An 18,613-nucleotide genomic window follows, 5' to 3' on the forward strand; every position below is an offset into this window, starting at 1 on the left:
GTACTCTTATAATTTGTTTCTTTAGTTCACATTTTAGCCCTCTTTCACTTTGATATTTGTATGCCTATTTATGTTGCTACCTGTCTAATCCTGCCTTATTAACATGTTGTTTTATTTTCAAATATACTTTCCTTATTTTGTCTTATATCCATATGATATAACCCTTTCACCCAGCTGACTAGGCAACTGTTGATAGAACGAATGGTCTTTAGACCTAACAGAAGAAAACATTGGATGCAAATTGGTAATAAGACAACCTCGTCACAAGATGGACAAAAAATCAGCACAAGTGGATGTTAACCAATTTCTTGTTTGGTAGACTGCAATTGGACCAAATTCATAGCACAGGACGCACTGGATTAATGCATACTAGGGGAGAAATTGAAAAGGGGTATACAACATCAGGCCCCTGTCTTACAAAGAGTTGCGATTGATTCGATCAATCACAACTGTGGACGGCCAGCAACATCAACATCTAAAAAGCATGTTTGTTCAGAATATTTTCTAACTATGATGTATATTCATGCATTCATTGTTTTCTTGAAAATTCACTGTGTTTCTCTTTGCTTACAAAGGGCATATTGCAAATTTCTAGTAAAAAGAATTATGACACTGATAGATCTCCATAGAGTTATGATTGATTGGATCAATCGTAACTCCTTGTAAGAAGGGGCCTTGGTGTATTGTTTGTTGCTTCACATTTTGAAGTCATGTGATTAAACCATTCGATTTCTTATATTTATTGTTCTTTTGAAATAATGTCCAGGTCCAAGAAGATGATCGAGGAGTCCAAGCAGCACTTTGAGGACATAGAGAAGGTCCTGCAGAAGGACAAGCGTTACCTCATCCTGGACTGCGTTCCCAACGAGAGGAAGGACATGCTGATGGAATACATAGAACAGGTGGCACGGAGCGGACCTCCCCCGCCCCCAACGGCCTCGGAACCATCCAGGAGATCCATAATGAAATGAGGATCCAGCTCGGTGGAGCGGACCTTGCTTCATCAGATCCTGAAAGGACAGTATTAAGAACGTCTACACTTTGATTACAGCTACTTAGATTGACTGCACAATGGGTACTACTAGTCCACGGACACCTTTGAAGTTTCCATGTAAAATGAGCTGAGCCCCGCCCATCACAGTGGAAGACACAAAGTTTACTGCCTGATAAGGACCGGACTTGGTTCCAAGGACGGGTGTGGATGAAGCGTTCCCCTAGCCTGCAAGACCAACGGGCTTGCATTTTGATGAGACTATTAAGAATGTTGCCGATTCTACCTTGAGGAAATGCTTTCCGAATAGGAATGTATCACTTTTGTTTGTCTGAATGAGGTCATCATGTGTGATTGAGGCTGATGATGATGCCTTATGCATCCAAGAATGGAAGATTTTTCCTCGAATTCCGTGTAGAAAGGTATTGGAAACGACGATGAGGGTTCCGCAATCAGGCGCATGGGCCGGTATTCTGAATATTTCTCGATCTTTTGTCTCATCTTCCTTATTGTAAATATCTTAATGAAATTTGAAGGCACTGTTGAGATTGGTGGCAGTGTGTCCTTGGACCTGGTCGTAAGACAAAAGTGTGCGATGTTAAGCCACGGGTGAGTCTCATTTCTGTCATCTCTGACAATAAAATACGATAACAGATTGAATAATTTTCAGAATACCAGTTATGGTCTGTCCAATTCTATCCAGTTTTGTGCTGTTATGTTGTAATTGCACGTCACGTTTCATGTGTGTAAGATGATGGGATCGCAATAAACAGAATGCTCTTATGAAGTTGTGGGAAGTTCGTGCATATATAAAGTGATTATTCAGTGTAATACAGTGTATCCACAGAGTTCAAGTTCAGAGTCTGAATGAATCCAATTAATTGTGAAGTTATAAACAAAGCCTTTGGATGTTGTTGTATAAGAATTCATTTGTACATAACCTCTTTTTCAGCTTATGCTCATTAGACTATGAAGTTGCCCATGAATGCTTATTTAACTGTTGACTACTGAATCTTGGTGCTCTGTTTGGGTAGCCTAGGGGAATTGCAGAGTTCAATGTTATACAGAGTAAAAATATTGGTTTGAAGAAAAATTGAGCATTTCTGCAGCTGAACAACGAGAATTTTGAGCTGTACATACACTGTAACTGTGATCGCAAGCAACTTTGACTTTTTTGAGTTATTGTAGTTTCTTTCAATTTTCACAACCAGGGGCGAATCAAGAATATATCAGAAGGGGGAACAAGAGTTTCTGACTTGCAAAAAACAAAGTCTATAGAAAGGGGGGGGGGGGGGTTACATGCTTCAATCACCCCCCCCCCCCCTCCTTCCCTTGATCTGTACCTGATTTCAGTCATTTCTTTTACAGGTTTAGAACTTTTCAAATTGATTTTAGCTTTAAGTTAATCAGTTCACCCCAAAAAATATCAATTTTCATCATACATGGCTGTTTACCAAGTCTGTTAATTTTGTCGTATTTATGAAGTCATGTAATTGCAATTTGTGAATTATTCTCTCTCCATTTGTTGCAAATGTTTTAAAGTGCAGAATTATTATTTGTGATTTCAGCTTTCCATTAATGCTAATGAAATGTACATTATGTCTATACTCTCATTATTGACACTGATTAATTCCAATGAAAATTTTTGAAAAAGAGGTTTTTTTATGTGAATCATAATTATGAAGAGAATAAAACGCTTCATTTTATTACAAACTTATGATACCAATTTGTTGACTGTATGAGGTATTTGTTTAAACAAATCAAAATTCACAAACTGATGAGTGAAATGTAATTCTATCCTCTCCATGTCAATTAAATTATGAATGTTTTATCTATACTATTACTACTAGTACTTTTACTACAAGTAATTGAATATTTTAAGTTAAATCACAAATATACAAATGCAATATAGGATGTTCAGTTCAGCATTTTACAGCTCTTGAATACATCTAAATTACTGGCATTTTAATTATTACTTACTCTTTTTGTTTGTATGAATTATGTTGTCAGAAAAACCTGTATGACAGCAATACTACGAAATTGAAAGAATCATTCTAGTTACATTGTATCCTTACTGCACAATCATTCCCATAACTGGTGGTTCTTTCATAAAGATGCCATAAGTTAATGACTTGTGATCCTTTCTCGTAAATGATATACTAGAGCCTAAGAAAGGATCACCAGTCATTTGTAAAATGTCACTTACAAACAGCTTTTATGAAAAATATACCGGGGGAGCGTTTCATCAACATTTTTGTCCTACATGTCGTCAGACCTGACATCTTTCCTTGATTCTGATTGGCTGAGAGGCACTGCTACTATGGTAAGTGTCTGATAAAACGTCCGACAAGTCCTTTCATGAAACGCTCCCCTGGTTCACAAAACGGACATTCAATAGTAGGATATTTTCTTTGAATTGGGCCTGTCCACCTCTTTATTGTTAACCCAAATAATGATTATACTGTGTAATGGTGAGAAAAGTTAGGAGTGGACGGAATCATTGCAATTGTTCCCCTTGGTATGAATTTAATGCATAATGTAAATGCCTTGTTTAGTGAATTCAGTCGCAGATGATCTTTAGATTTGGAGCAGAAAATGTTGAAACATTGCGCTAGATATTCTTGATATACTAGAACATTGCATGAAATGTGGAGGGGGCAGTACACTCCCACCCCCCCCCCCTGGCTTATAGGAGTTAGGCTAGTAATTTTAGTATTCTTGATTGAGTATAATTGATCTAATTCTTAATTGAGGTAGCTAGGGGGGAATAATTTGGCTAATTCAACAAGTATCACTTTGCCAATCTTCTGTCTTTTTCATGTATGTTGGAAATATAGCTGATGAATTTAATCTATTCTAATTTAGAAATAACTGGTAGATATCTATAAGTACCTATGGCACCTTTTTAGTTGTCTAAGCCACTATTCAACTCAACTCTTACTCACTCGGCACCTTTGCCATTCTTGATCGATCCCTTAATAACAGTGGCCAATCAGGATCGGTTTGGCATGCACGTTTTGGTCAAAACACTGACAAGGAACCAGTCGGAATTGTCCTTTCACGTTTACAATCCATCGCAAACCTTCGGGTTACAGGGGCCTATGAGAGCCAATGTGAAATCCTGCACTGGCCCTATAGCTGCTAAAAGGCGATTGATGTTGGGACACTACCATGCTTAGCTACTCAAAACTCTCTATTCTCACACTGCTGAAATCACTATAATATTCACACATGATTTGTTTTTAAATTTTATTTTTTAATGTCACTCTCATTGTTCCATACATGATCAGGCTTCAAGACATATTTTATTACATACTGTATGTGAGTAAAAAGTAAGATACTGTTTAACATTATGTAAAGTTCATAGATCTTTAGATTCAAATGAACTTCACTCTCAGTCAATGTTGTACTATTTTGTTGTGTGTTTTGATGGAATAAAATTAAGGATATTTTCCATGGAATGCTATATTATTTTGTCTTCTTCCAGTACACTGATTTTATGCTGAGCAAGAGTAAGTAAAAGTGACTTTCTTTTTTTAATACATGGTCAATTCAGATGTCAGTGATAGAGGTATGAATGGTTTAAAAGCAATTTTTTAATCATGATTCTTGAGTATGAAAATATTTCATTGCTCGTCATATGTAGCACCATAATATTAATATTGCCATTAATGCTGATGATTTCTTACAGCTGTCATTGCATTAGATTCATTATCCCAGATTTTTCATTTTCAATCAAGATAATCCTAGAAATGTCAAATCAATTCGCTGATCAAAAACATTTGATGATATGCCTCGTCAAACTTCAGTCTCAATGCTGTCTGACACCATTGTTAGCTATCCCTCAAATATTAAGCTCTCATAATCATTAACGATTAATGTTCATTTCATTAAACTATACTAATGCTATTGCTACCCATGCAGATAAAATTTGTCAACCCCCCATGGTGTCAGAATTCATTAAATCTTGAATTAATCTTAGACATTAGATGTGATTAGAGATGGACGCAGCCGGTGTATTATTGGTGGCTGTGTTGGGCGGCACGGCTGGGGGCTTGATCGTCCTCTCCGCCCTCGAGACCTGCGACGCCGAGGCCGAAACTTCAGCTTCTCGTGGTGGGGGGCAGCTGGCTGCACGCCGGCCGAACGTGGCCCTGTACGTGGTCAAGCTGCTCATTTTACCCGGACCAGAGCGGGGTCTGGTAGGGGGCTTGCAGGATTTGGCCGGGGGTGCTGGGATACCCATGTAATGGGTGCCGGTAGTGGACTTTCCCAGGAAGGGAGCAGTGGGTATCATATAGGGCTGCTGCAACTGCAATGAGAAGAATGAACTCATTTAAAAATGCATACTATGGTAATATTGCGTCGTATTCTCAAATCTTTCCAATGTACATATACATGTGTCTGATATTTAATTTTTTTTGTGCAAATATATCAAGTGATTTACAAAAATAGAATATTGTTTTTCATTATTATTTTGTGTTATACAATCTTGCAAGTTCCAATTGGCAGAAAGCCACAAAAATAAGCAAGTGGCCTTTAAAGGGGGAGCAAACTCACCAACAATGATTAGCCTACAGTTTTATTTCTTTAAAGAAACTAAAATGTTTTTGAGAAGAAAAGTACATAGTACATGTTTACATGTAGCTACTTGGTACGTAACATAATTGTTGCAGTGTGAATGCATCAAGTAACGAACTAGTGTATTATCATTCAGGTGGGTGTGTATTACTAGACTACTCTGCTAAGAGTGTTGCATTATGGGTAGGAACCTGGCCAGATATGATCAGTTAAGGACTTGAGGTAGTGCTATTACGTCGGTCTGCTGGTTTTGTATTTGCTTTAATGGGCTCATTGATTATGTAACCCGTATCGTTCCTAGCTGTATATCAAAACAGTGACTCCTGAAGTATTATTCCATTACACCTTTCACAAATTCATACCAGGGTCCCCATTTTACAAAGAGTTATGATCGATCCAATCAACCTCAACTATATGGAAATCCATCAATGTCATAATTTTTTTCTTCAGAAAATTTACACAATGTAATTTGTGAACAAAGAGAAGCGCACTTAAATGTCAAGAAGATGATGAATGTATGAATGTACATCATATCTAGAAAATAACTTGAATAAACAAGCATTTTAGATGTTGGCGTTGCTGGTTTTCCATAGTTGTGGTTGATTGGATCAATCGCAACTCTTTGTAAGACGGGGTCCAGGTGCCCTTACTTTGAATGACTCTGCCCTCTTAGCCTTCCCCCATGGTATGTAACTCGTCTTGTATGACGTTGTATCCTCCATGGGCGCCCTTTTGTCCCCTGCTCCCGCACCCGATCCATCCAGGTTGTTGGAGACCTTGTACGTGACCCCCCGGCATTTCTCCATCGGGATGATACGACTTGGGTCCCGATAGGAATCCTGAAATTGGCAACGGAATAAAAAGATGAAAGAGTGGTGCATATGTCATCACTGGATCATTTACAAGTATCATCAACAAAAACAGATTGTATGAATAGCATTATAAAGAAGTCAGAAGTAAAGTAAGTAAAACATAGAAAATGTGGGGGGGGGGGGTAGATGAGTTGAAGAAGTCAATAAATTTAGATACAATTTTGAATTCAAAATGCACGAATGATATAATAATTAAAAAAATGAATGAATAAATAGATGATAAAGAATGAATGATAGGAATAATTTTCATTGTAGTATATTGAAGAAACATTATAGATAAATGCATTTAAAAATTATTTTCTTTCTAAATGTATCATTTGCAGTGGCTTAATATCAGTGTCCTAATCCTGTCTCTGTTCTATTTACTACTATTATACTTTCTTTATTGGATATTGAATTTACTTCCAATCTCATCATGTTCAAGGAGAAAACGAAAGTTTCTGTTGTCTTTTCTAGAAATGTACCTAAGCAATAGACATTGTATTTTGACAAAATATCCCCCCCCCAAAAAAAAAAAAAATATATATATATATAATAAAAATAAATAAAAATAAAAAATCCTTGTATTTCTACTCCATTGAAAGGAATATGAATTACATTACTATGTTGACATCTACCTTAGATTTCATTATACAAAGTTTGTGAAAAATTACATTCTCTCTTTTTCTACCCCCTCCCCCTCTCCTTTCTTTCTCTGTCTGTATACATGTATATCTGTCTCCCTCCCTCAACAACCCCTCTTATCTTCACCTCACCCCCTCCCCCTCTCAATATCAATATACCCACATCCACCTATCAACCCCCACCCCCTGCCTAACTATTCGAAACTCACCTGATAACAAGTGAGTAGTTCGAGCTTAGCTCTTTGAGCCTTGGAAAGGACCACAGCCTTATCACGATTGGCCCAGGCTGGGCGGGGTGTCATGGAAACGAACGGGATTGGCTGGTATGACATGCGGTGGGTTGTCCTTCCATCAAACTTGGATGCTGTGATTGGAGGAAACATGTGAAAAATAAAAATCGGCGTGGCCATGGAAGACACCAGGATGACATTTGGATAATGATTTCGAATTGGGAAATGGATATTTCGATGTTGGTGTTGAGTTGATTTTTTTTTTACCTCGGAACAACATACATCTACCTATAATGAAGTTGGATGAATATTCCAGTGTTAATTGTTTGTGTGATTTAAATATTTTTGTAAAACTCATTATTGGAGGGAATCGGAGGAAAAGGCAATCTGAATACATGTATTACGCTTCCAATACCAAAGTTGATGACCCCTTGAAGAATAAAGTGAAGTGGGGGAGGAAGGAGAGAACTGGTGAAGAAAAGGGAGAGTTTAGATACTTCAAAAGTGTTACAGAAAAGCATCCAAATATTGTTCTTCTAACTGTTTTTTACTACATTTCATAGTTTTATTTTAGTTCAGGACCTGCATGGTGTAAGTGTCGTGTTATTTACTTACGATTTCGCCTGTAGGCTTGTTTTGGCTTGTAGCTATGGTCAGTATAAGTGGTGTTATGCTTGACATAGTCCCTCTTGAACACCGTCATGAATCGAGATTTCTCCCGCTTAGGTTTGTTAGCCTTGGCTGGTGGCGGGGTCGGGGTGTGGCGGGGTTGGGATTTGAGAGGGATGCTCTTCGGGGTAAATTCGGCGCGGTGGGTGGTTTCGTCCTGGAATGGTTTGGAGGGGTCGATGTGCGCGTTCTCCGTCGGTTTAAGAGAAGGGGCTGGAGGAACTTTACCGGGCGGTCGGAAGGAATCCTGAAAATGGTGAAGAGAAAATGTGGATTTTTTTTTTTAGTGACAATTTAGACAATAAAAGAAGCACGTCCTTTAACATCATTATTCGGGTCAAATGGCCATGGAGAGTTCTAATCAGAGAAACTAATTTGCAGGGGCAAGCAATGGTTAAGGCTAAAACAAAATAATTGTCCCTCCAGTCTTTTGTCTGCTCTAAGCTTCCCGGCACGACTGGCATCCTCATTATCTTGAGCATTACACATATGCTCCTCATCATTTTCAACACGAGGACCATCTATATTATCATCATTACCAGCATCACCACCCTTAACATTATCATCTTCATCATCATCATCATTTTCATCTCTGTCATCATCATCCTTAACATCATCTATATCATCATCACCAGCATCATCATCACCCTTATCATTATCATCTTCATCATCATCATCATTAACATTATCATCTCTATCATCATCATCTTCTTCATCATCATCCTTAACATTATCATCTCTATTATCATCACCACCAGCATCATCATCCTTAACATTATCATCTTCATCACCATCATCTTTAACATTCTCATGCTCATCATCATCATCCTTAACATTATCATCTTCATCATCATCATCTTTAACATATTCATCTCTATCATCATCATCTTCTTCATCATCATCCTCAACATTATTATCTCTATTATCATCACCACCAGCATCATCATCCTTATAATTATCATCTTCATCATCATCATCCTTAACATTATCATCTCTATCATCATCATCTTCGTCATCATCATCCTTAACATTATTATCTTCATCATCATCATCTTTAACATTCTCATCCTCATCATCATCATCCTTAACATTATCATCTTCTTCATCATCATCCTCAACATTATTATCTCTATTATCATCACTACCAGCATCATCATCCTTAACATTATCATCTTCATCATCATCATCCTTAACATTATCATCTTCATCATCATCATCATCTTTAACATTCTCATGCTCATCATCATCATCCTTAACATTATCATCTTCTTCATCATCATCCTCAACATTATTATCTCTATTATCATCACCACCAGCATCATCATCCTTATCACCATCTTCTTCATCATCATCGGTTTCCTTAACATTATCACCTCTATCATCATCTTCTTCATCATCATCCTTAACATTATTATCTCTATCATCATCCTTAACATTATCATCTCTATTATCATCATCACCACCAGCATCATCATCCTTAACATTATCATCTTCATCACCATCATCTTTAACATTCTCATGCTCATCATCATCATCCTTAACATTATCATCTTCATCATCATCATCTTTAACATATTCATCTCTATCATCATCATCTTCTTCATCATCATCCTCAACATTATTATCTCTATTATCATCACTACCAGCATCATCATCCTTAACATTATCATCTTCATCATCATCATCCTTAACATTATCATCTTCATCATCATCATCATCTTTAACATTCTCATGCTCATCATCATCATCCTTAACATTATCATCTTCTTCATCATCATCCTCAACATTATTATCTCTATTATCATCACCACCAGCATCATCATCCTTATCACCATCTTCTTCATCATCATCGGTTTCCTTAACATTATCACCTCTATCATCATCTTCTTCATCATCATCCTTAACATTATTATCTCTATCATCATCCTTAACATTATCATCTCTATTATCATCATCACCACCAGCATCATCATCCTTAACATTATCATCGCTATCATCATCTTCTTTATCATCTCCTTAACATTATCATCTCTATCATCATCATCTTCTTCATCATCATCCTCAACATTATTATCTTCTTCATCATCATCCTCAACATTATTATCTCTATTATCATCACCACCAGCATCATCATCCTTATCATCTTCATCATCATCATCATCATGATCATGATCATCATCATCATGATGATCATCATGATATCGCTATAATTACCATCAATATTACCACAATCATCATCAGCAGCAGCATCATCACCATCACCAACATCCTCGCTAATCACCATCACAATTACCACAACCACCACCACAATGAAACATCTCGACATCATATCTGTACCTGAACGGTGCTCTGCGCATTGAAAACCTCTTTCTCTCCCTTCCCCAGGTTATCGTGATGCAACTTTGCCTCCACCTTACAAGCGTCTAACTCCTCCTGAGAAAACTCTTTAAAGTGAGCCTGGTAGACAGTCTTTGCATTAAAAGGCTTGTTATCTATGACCTACAAAAGTATAGGAGTAACATAGAAATAATCCAAGAGTGAAATACATTTGCGCAATGAGACAAAGATTTTGAGGGGGCCACTTATAGGACCTATAGGGCAAAATGTATAATTTACTGGAAATTATGCCGTTTAATTCGTCAAAATAAAAACATTTGTCAAAGAAATCCAGCATTTGTTATTAATCGCAATTTCTAAGTGGTACTCAAGTACGTTTCCTGAGTACGATGCGAGGGGTGGGGTGGGGGATGAAAAGAGAACATCGTTTTGTAGGAATATTTTTTTCTAGGCATTTGCATAAATTTTATGATTTTATATATATATTTTAATTGTCTAAATCATCCTGAGAAATTTGCTCACTTTCTGCGTCCCATTCTTTTTTTTTTAATGTGGACTAAACCATGATGGTCTCTTCCAATTTTCTCTTGGCTTAAATAGATTTGGGTTTGAAGGCCTGTCGCCCACACCAACCAAACAATTCATAGAATCTCATCCATGGTTTCATGGATAATTCTCACACTTCACTTACATTTTCTTCCGGCTTGAAGGACGTTGGACGAGGCTTTGCTAATTTCTCATGAAACTCCACATTGTATGTTGTGTTTGTATCCATCTGAACGTCAGGTATCGAGAACTCATCGTGCGTTGGTTTGTAACTCTTAGGAATGCGCTTTGGCTTTTAATGGAAATACAAATATATACTTTGGGGTTAAAAATCTGCTGCAAGATGAATGGAAAACATATCTTGATCGGTTATTACTATAAAAAAAGAGTCAAAATTCCATACCAAAATAGTTCGAAAAGCATATCTACCTTTATAAGTGGAACCCCGAAACCCTTGTTTTAATGGCAGGGTCAGACTGCATGTGTTAAAGGTAAACTATGCGTGTATGAAAATGGTCCCTTGCATTTTACCTCATATGATATCCAACAAAAAACGGTATCCCTCTTTTAAAATATCAAGATAGATAACTTTGGCTTATTATTAGTAAAATTAAGGCATAGTAGATGATCACTATGCCCTAATTCTTATTATTCATATTGTAATGAGTTCATATCTTACGAAGATGATGCAGATAAAGATGTTTTTATTCTACTTTATCTTATTTTCATGAAAACATAATAGCAATTGTCAATAATTATAATGACAATAATCAATCAATACAATGTGCAATAATAATGATTGAACAATATAATAACAAACAACACAAAAAATAGATAAACAAGAAAAAGAGAATAATGAAATATATATAAAAGATGAATATTAAAAATAAACATGAATATATTAAAATAATAGAAAAATAATTGAATGATAAATAGTAATCATTAAACATATAAATTAATATATAAACAAATTTAGATAATGAATAAATAAATAAATAAAATAAAAAATAAACAAACAAATGAATGAATGAATGAAGAAAATATAAGAAACACATTATTAAAGAAATAGATATTAAACAAATGAAAGAATAAACAAAATAATTATTGAATATGTACAGTATATGAATAAGATAGATGAAAATAAATGAGGAATTGGCCTATACTACCTTGTGTGGAACAAAAGCACGATGGGTACATGACACCATGTCAGCCGGGTAAGACACGGTAGACACACCCCTGATAACAGTAGGTCTAATGGCATCACGTGGGCGCTTCCAGGGCCATGCTTTATATTTCTGTCATTCGAAAAAAAAATGAGGAAGAAGTCATGATTTAAAAGAAGATTTTGTTTTAACATAGAATTATAAAGTTAATCTTTTCCTCTTCATATCATATTTCCATGTGTTATTATATCAATTAGTGTCCTCACTTAATGTTCATTGTTTTGCCCCTTCAAGGTTTACCTCTTCTCGCCGCACTATTGTTTCTTTCTTAATAATTATGTTAGTTCTCATCCTGTTTAATTTTTTTGATAGGTTCTTGTTATTTGGTATACTATACATGTCATTTAATATTTACCCTCCACTCTGCAGTGTTCTTGTATTGCTGGGGGGGGGGGCGTCTATTCACGTCCTTACTCTGAGTCAAAAACTTCCTCGTTTCTCGTTTCTTCCTTCCCCACAATAGAGAATGTTTAAATATTAAGTATTACTTTGAATCCTGTATATCATTTTTGGTTTCTATGATAAAATTCCGTAAGTGAATACTTTTTTGCCTATCAAGTATTTATTGTAGGAATACGCCTTCATCAGAAATAAATTACATTTTTGTGGGGTCTTACATTATTATTTATCATATCTCGTAATATAGTATTATTTCATAATATATTAATGACCTGGGGCCCGTTTCATAAAGACCCACTGGGCATTTTACCCGATATTACCCGGGTTGTAACAGGTAATAACGTAGTTATTACCACGGTAACACCAGTGGGTAGTAACGGGGAAATAGTAGACCAATCTTTCCCCCGCGGACCCGATATTACTCCATTTACCCAATATTACCCAGTATGATGTAACCGATATTTCCAGCATTTTAATGATATCACCACCTCATATTACTCTGTTTACCCAATATTACCCAATTAATGTCGGCTCATTAAAAAAACAATTAGTGTCATTAGGGTCATTGAAGCACATTTTTGCATCTCCATACTCTAAGCCATATCATCTTATCCTATCCTAAAATCCTACATCCTAATCCTAATCCTATCCTACACCTATCCACCAAACCCTGTCATTTACTTCTATATATTGAGCGAGTTTACAACACTTGACAAATTATGGTTAACAATTATTCAACCCTAAAACATTTTTCTAAAATTAATGTCATGATTATGACTAATATGATATATAAACTACACATTTTTCTGAAAATTTTCTGGGTGGAATAATTGCATAAACATAAACACATTAATTATTACAGCTATATTAGCTAAAATTTTGGCCATTTATTGTAGTAATGAATATTCATGAGTAACTAATATTCCCAGCATTTTCCTGATATTACCATCTGATATTACTCCATTTACCCAATATTAATGGGTTCCGCATGGGTTGGAGGTCTCGTTTCCATCTGAGTCCTATCTGGGCACCATGTGGGTTCAAGTATATGTTTTCATCTGGGTTCCATGTGGGCCCATATGGGACCCAGATATCCCAGATAAGAACCGTATGTGATCCAGATACTTTGCTGTCTGGGAATGGAAGCGTTTCAACATTACCCATTACCCCTTATCAACCTGTTTGTAACTGGGTAAAATGTTGGTTTCATCAGGGTGATAACAGTAATTTTTTGGACTTTGAAAATTTCGCTGGGATTGCTGTAAGATTTCTCTTATTACTAAAGTTTGCAATGTTATAACCAATCAAAGTCATTCAACATTACCCTTATTACCCCTCATCACCCTGTTGTAACTAGGTAAATGTAGGTTTCATCAGGGTGATAACAGTAACAGGTATCAACAGGAATTATAATTTCGGTAATAACATGGTAATAACGGTAATATTTGGTGTTACTCAAATTTCCGGGTGATATTACCGGTAATAACCGGTAAAATTGGTAATCGGTAACAAATTGCCCAGTGGGGAGGTGCAACTGTTGTAAGCTCAGCAGCCAATCAAAATCAATGTTAACTTTGTAGTTGTCATAATGGCAAGTTACAACAGTTGTAACTCTTTATGAAAACGGGACCCTGCTCTGTCTTCTCACCCGAGCTAGCTCTCTCATCCATGCTCCCCCCCCCCTCGCTCCCCCTCCCCTTCCCCCTCTCTGTACCTCTCTCTTCAACAACCTTCCCATCCTCTTTGTCGCCCCCTCTTTTCCAGTTCAATTCCTCCTCTGCACATGTTACCTGCCTACCTAACTTAATACGAGGGTCGTTAACATTTTGCTAGGTAAATCATGAAGAAATTATTTTTTTTTAAGCCAAAACAAACATGGTCAACTCACAGACTGGTATTCTGATTTGTATACCTCCACCTGAACTTGGGCACTTCTGATGTTGGCGATACGGTTGCTGATTGCGGCGTTTTGACTGAATAAAGAAAGAAAATGTCGAGACTGTGATTGTATAATAAATAATCCATAGTTAAGATTAATGTGAATATAAAGAAACTCCAAGTTTTAATGAACGCCCTATTTTGTCTTTTTATGACAACTTTCTTCGCATGAAATTTCTGTTAATAAGAATATCAAATTTTCACGGAACTGCGGATGGTATCTGATGCCGACTCACGTTGTCTCCGTACGCTAGGACGGGGCTAGGACTAGGTAATAAAGGGTGGAATAGGGTAGGATGGGGGATCGGGTGTCCGGACACTTTATATTTTTTAAGCCTTCTTTTTTGTCTTTGGATTACACTAAAAATATGAATTCAATAGTTGTAATCATCTTCCATTTTGTTCTCCATAATATTTCCTTACATTTTGTACGAAAAATTATTGAAACCTCGCTTGTAAATTTTCCAAATGACTTTCTAAAATTGATCGTCCGGACACACAACCTGTCCGGACACACAACAACTGGGTATACTTTGGTCCTAGCGGAGGAAAACGACTTTATGATGATTTTTCTCTTTCTCTCTCTCTGAAGTTGATTGGGATCTTGTAGAGTTAAAAACGACACAGGCCTCTCTTTATATAATTTTTGTTTTCATCCTTCCCAGTTTCGTTTTCACCAGGCCTACTTGAAAATCATGGGTGCTATTCCCCAAACCCCTGTGACACCATTCTTCTTTTTAGATCATTTTTATATTCCATATACGGTAAGTGTGAACAGGCTATGAAAAATAGGGGAAAAAATTATAATAATAGACCTAGGCCTAACTCTAAAAGGCCTAGGCCTAGATCTCCTAGGCCTATAGGCATAATAATAATAATAAACGTAGGCCTATAAAGAAAGTTTAGATAGCAATTACCAATCGCACCGGAATTAGGTTTGTCAATTAATATCATAATGGCTGATGCAATGGTGCTGACTATTGATATTCATTTAGTGAGTAGGCCTAGATCTAGATCCATTCTTTCTTTAATCTGGATGCAAGGGTGAATATGCCCCTCATCTTTCCTTCATTTTGGAAGAAAAAAAATGATGCTTTGTCCTATTGAGATAAATAAAGAAATTATTTTTTTTAATTAGATATGAAATATTTGTGTCGTCTTACCTCATCTTGATTTTAATATGCTTAGTGTTTCTTATAAAAATACTTTAGAAGTCGAAAAAGAAGAATAAAATGTAGTCAATCTCCGCTACGCTGGTCATGCTTTTTGTCAAGATCACCATGGCAGATTAAATCATACATAACTAACACGGGATATGGGCAGACGTCATAATGCATCTAAGCGCACTCGATCTGACATGCGCGAAGGAATGTTGCGAACTTTTTGCTAAATGTAGGTCACCATAATGACCCGCTCAGTGCAGTGTTTATCAACATTGCGCGTCATAATACTCAAGGGCCTCTGACTGTCTAGCTCGCGCTCTTACGCATGAAGACGTATTATTACGTCATTCCCAATGTAGGTCATCAATTTGACCTCGCGGTTCGGATGCCGTTTCGCGTTGTTGTTTAAAATTCAAATGTAAATATGTTTCAACTGTTGTTGTGTTCTCCAATACCCGTTGGGGTGATCTGAGAATAAATATTACTGTCATTACTGTAGCTTCTCGTACCTATCTTTCTTTCTTTTTCTTTTTTTTTGAAGTCACATCAGCCTCTTTTTTTAATCATTTTCTTCCCTTAATTGAGTATATTTTTGTAACATCTTTTTTTTTATTGTTCGCACTCCTTTTAAAACTTTGTTTTGCACAATAGAACTTTGGTTTTAGAGGGCGGAGAAATCAGAAATGTACATCCTATTAAATCAAACATTTACATAGGTGTTAGGTTTTCTGTTCCACGCGAGTATACCCAGTTGTTGTGTGTCCGGACAGGTTGTGTGTCCGGACGATCAATTTTAGAAAGTCATTTGGAAAAATTTACAAGGAAAGTTTTATCAATTTTTAGTACAAAATGTCATGAAATATTATAGAGAACAAAATAGAAGATGATTACAACTATTGATTTCGTATTTGTAGTGTAATCCAATGACAAAAAAGAAGGCTTCAAAAATATAAAGTGTCCGGGCACCCGATCCCCCATCCTACATTTTTTATGTTCATGACATAAATATATATCAAATTGTATTAAAGAGCATAACTGTAGATCCCGCATACATTCGTAATTCCGAAGCTTCGTTATTCCGAAGGTTCGGATATTCCGAAGGTTCGTTATTCCGAAGGTTCGTATTTCCGAAGGTTCGTAATTCCGAAGGTTCGTTAGTCCGAAAAGGAAATGAGGTTCGTAATTCCGAAGGTTCGTTAATCCGAAAAAGAAATGAGGTTCGTAATTCCGAAGGTTCGTTAGTCCGAAAACTAAATGATTAACTAACCTTATTTCGTTTTCGGACTAACGAACCTTTGGAACAACGAACCTTATTTCGTTTTCGGATTAACGAACCATCGGAACATCGAACCTTATTTCGTTTTCGGCTTATCGAACCTTCGGAATAACGAACCTTCGGAATAACGCCACAAATGTTCGGATTAACGAACCCTTTTACGTTTTCGGATTAACGAACATCGAGGTATAGGCAATTTGCGTGTTTCGGAATTACGAACCTTCGGAATAAAGAACTTTCGGAATTACGAACCTTCGGAATTACGAAGTGTAACCATTAAAATTGCAGTGTGCTTTATGAAGTGAAAACATGGGGCCGTTTCATAAAGCTGTTATTAACTATTAAGGTAAGAGCGGCTTTAAGAACGACTGGTGATCATTTCTTGTGGTTAATTAAATTCACCATTAAATATTCATTGGTGATTAATTAGCGCGTAGGAGGTTCACCAGTCGTTCTTAACGTCGCCCTTAACTTACGAACAGCTTTATGAAACACCCACCTGAACTAATTTTAAAATACAACCTTTGGTAAAATAGTTAAATTCATCAGGTTTGGGCCTTTCTAGTTGTCATGAAAACATATCAGGAAAAAACATCAAAGGTTGTATGTGTTTTTTTTAATTTTGATCTTGGGCTTGACTTTTTTTTTCTCCAAATAATGAATTATACCAAATTGAGTAGACCCGCCGATACTTTATGATTCCCAAAATTCGATTCCAAATTGAATAAATCAGTTTCATCTCAGATTGAAAGATTTCTGTGCATGAAAGTTCGTTTCATAACCAGAGCGCATCGGAGAAAACAAAATTATGATGTACATGTCTAAACGGCAACCTAGATGTAAATAAAGCAGTTAAACAAACATTTTATTTCTCTCGGTATTACATTATTGCATACTAACTAGTAAAAATATATAATAAAAATATTGAAATAAGATGCGATGTTAGATTAGAAGGCTTACTTATAATCCACATTGCATTGGGATTATTGCATAATCTTTCGAATTGAATATAATCCAGACGTGAATGATGATAAACTAAAGGGGCGGAAAGTAATCAAAATACGAAGAAAATCAATATTTCTTTATTTTAGTGCTTGATGCTTTGAAAGCCTTCATCATTTCAGCGATTTTCGGATTGTGATGGTAGACAATAATAGTCCAAAACGTTATTTGATATTCAATGTCGAAATAGAACTACAAAATCGGTGACAATCGAAAAGATTTGCATTTTGATTGAAAATAAATCTTCCTTGAGATCCTAAAGAAGGTTTTCAAGCTGTTTTTATAATACCTCCTATTACAATGTTTTAAGGACTGTTTCTGAGTCATTTCCAATGATTTTGTGTATATCGGAGGTGGAGGATTATCTACATCCAAGAAAAAGGAATTAAGTAATTGATTATATCTCAATCTTTGTGAGGTTTCAGAATGTAAAAAAACACCAAACATAATGTTATTCCCATGCAAGATGCAGAAATTAATGCCCACAATATTTGTATTGCTTGTTATTAAGGAAAAATATACCTTTTTGTTGTAAGAAGTAAAGCCAAAAGAATATAAATTAATCAAATTTAACCAAACTTAATGTTTATAAACTAAACAAAATTTTACGAAGAATTCATACTAACTTATTTACATTTAATTTCATCATATGTAAATATTTGTTATACTTGACAAAATTTGATTAATTTTTTTCTTTCAAACTTAGCCTCGTGACGTCAGCCAGGTTTTTTTTTCAACTATCAATGAACAGATCAAGATTAAG

General features: G+C 36.0%; 2 protein-coding genes across 2 annotated transcripts in view; one reads left to right on the forward strand and one right to left on the reverse strand.

Moving 5' to 3' along the window:
• The window catches only part of LOC129272626 (transcription elongation regulator 1-like), a 33,866-nt gene extending 29,414 nt beyond the window's left edge, over window positions 1-4,452 (forward strand). The window contains exon 19 of the mRNA XM_064107200.1: window positions 767-4,452. Within this exon, the coding sequence (XP_063963270.1) occupies window positions 767-971 (205 nt within the window). The 3' untranslated portion in view covers window positions 972-4,452. The remainder of the gene's footprint in view (window positions 1-766) is intronic.
• On the reverse strand, window positions 4,227-15,577 carry LOC135156077 (uncharacterized). Its single transcript, XM_064107201.1, has 9 exons — window positions 15,573-15,577; window positions 14,360-14,444; window positions 12,016-12,144; window positions 10,995-11,141; window positions 10,304-10,465; window positions 7,913-8,213; window positions 7,277-7,431; window positions 6,223-6,411; window positions 4,227-5,303 (listed from the first exon to the last, which is right to left on the reverse strand). The coding sequence occupies exons 1-9, from the start codon at window positions 15,575-15,577 to the stop codon at window positions 4,977-4,979; spliced, it is 1,500 nt and encodes a 499-aa protein (XP_063963271.1). The 3' UTR covers window positions 4,227-4,976.
• Between the last annotated feature and the right edge of the window lie 3,036 nt (window positions 15,578-18,613).

The sequence above is a fragment of the Lytechinus pictus genome, chromosome 12 (genome assembly GCF_037042905.1).
Source record: "Lytechinus pictus isolate F3 Inbred chromosome 12, Lp3.0, whole genome shotgun sequence".
Classification (NCBI taxonomy): domain Eukaryota; kingdom Metazoa; phylum Echinodermata; class Echinoidea; order Temnopleuroida; family Toxopneustidae; genus Lytechinus; species Lytechinus pictus.

Coding starts and splice junctions, on each gene's coding strand:
- LOC135156077 (XM_064107201.1), bottom strand. Junction 12,145..14,359: donor ACAAATCAGAATACCAGTCT/GTGAGTTGACCA, acceptor TTCGAATGACAG/AAATATAAAGCATGGCCCTG. Junction 10,466..10,994: donor CCTTCAAGCCGGAAGAAAAT/GTAAGTGAAGTG, acceptor ATACTTTTGTAG/GTCATAGATAACAAGCCTTT.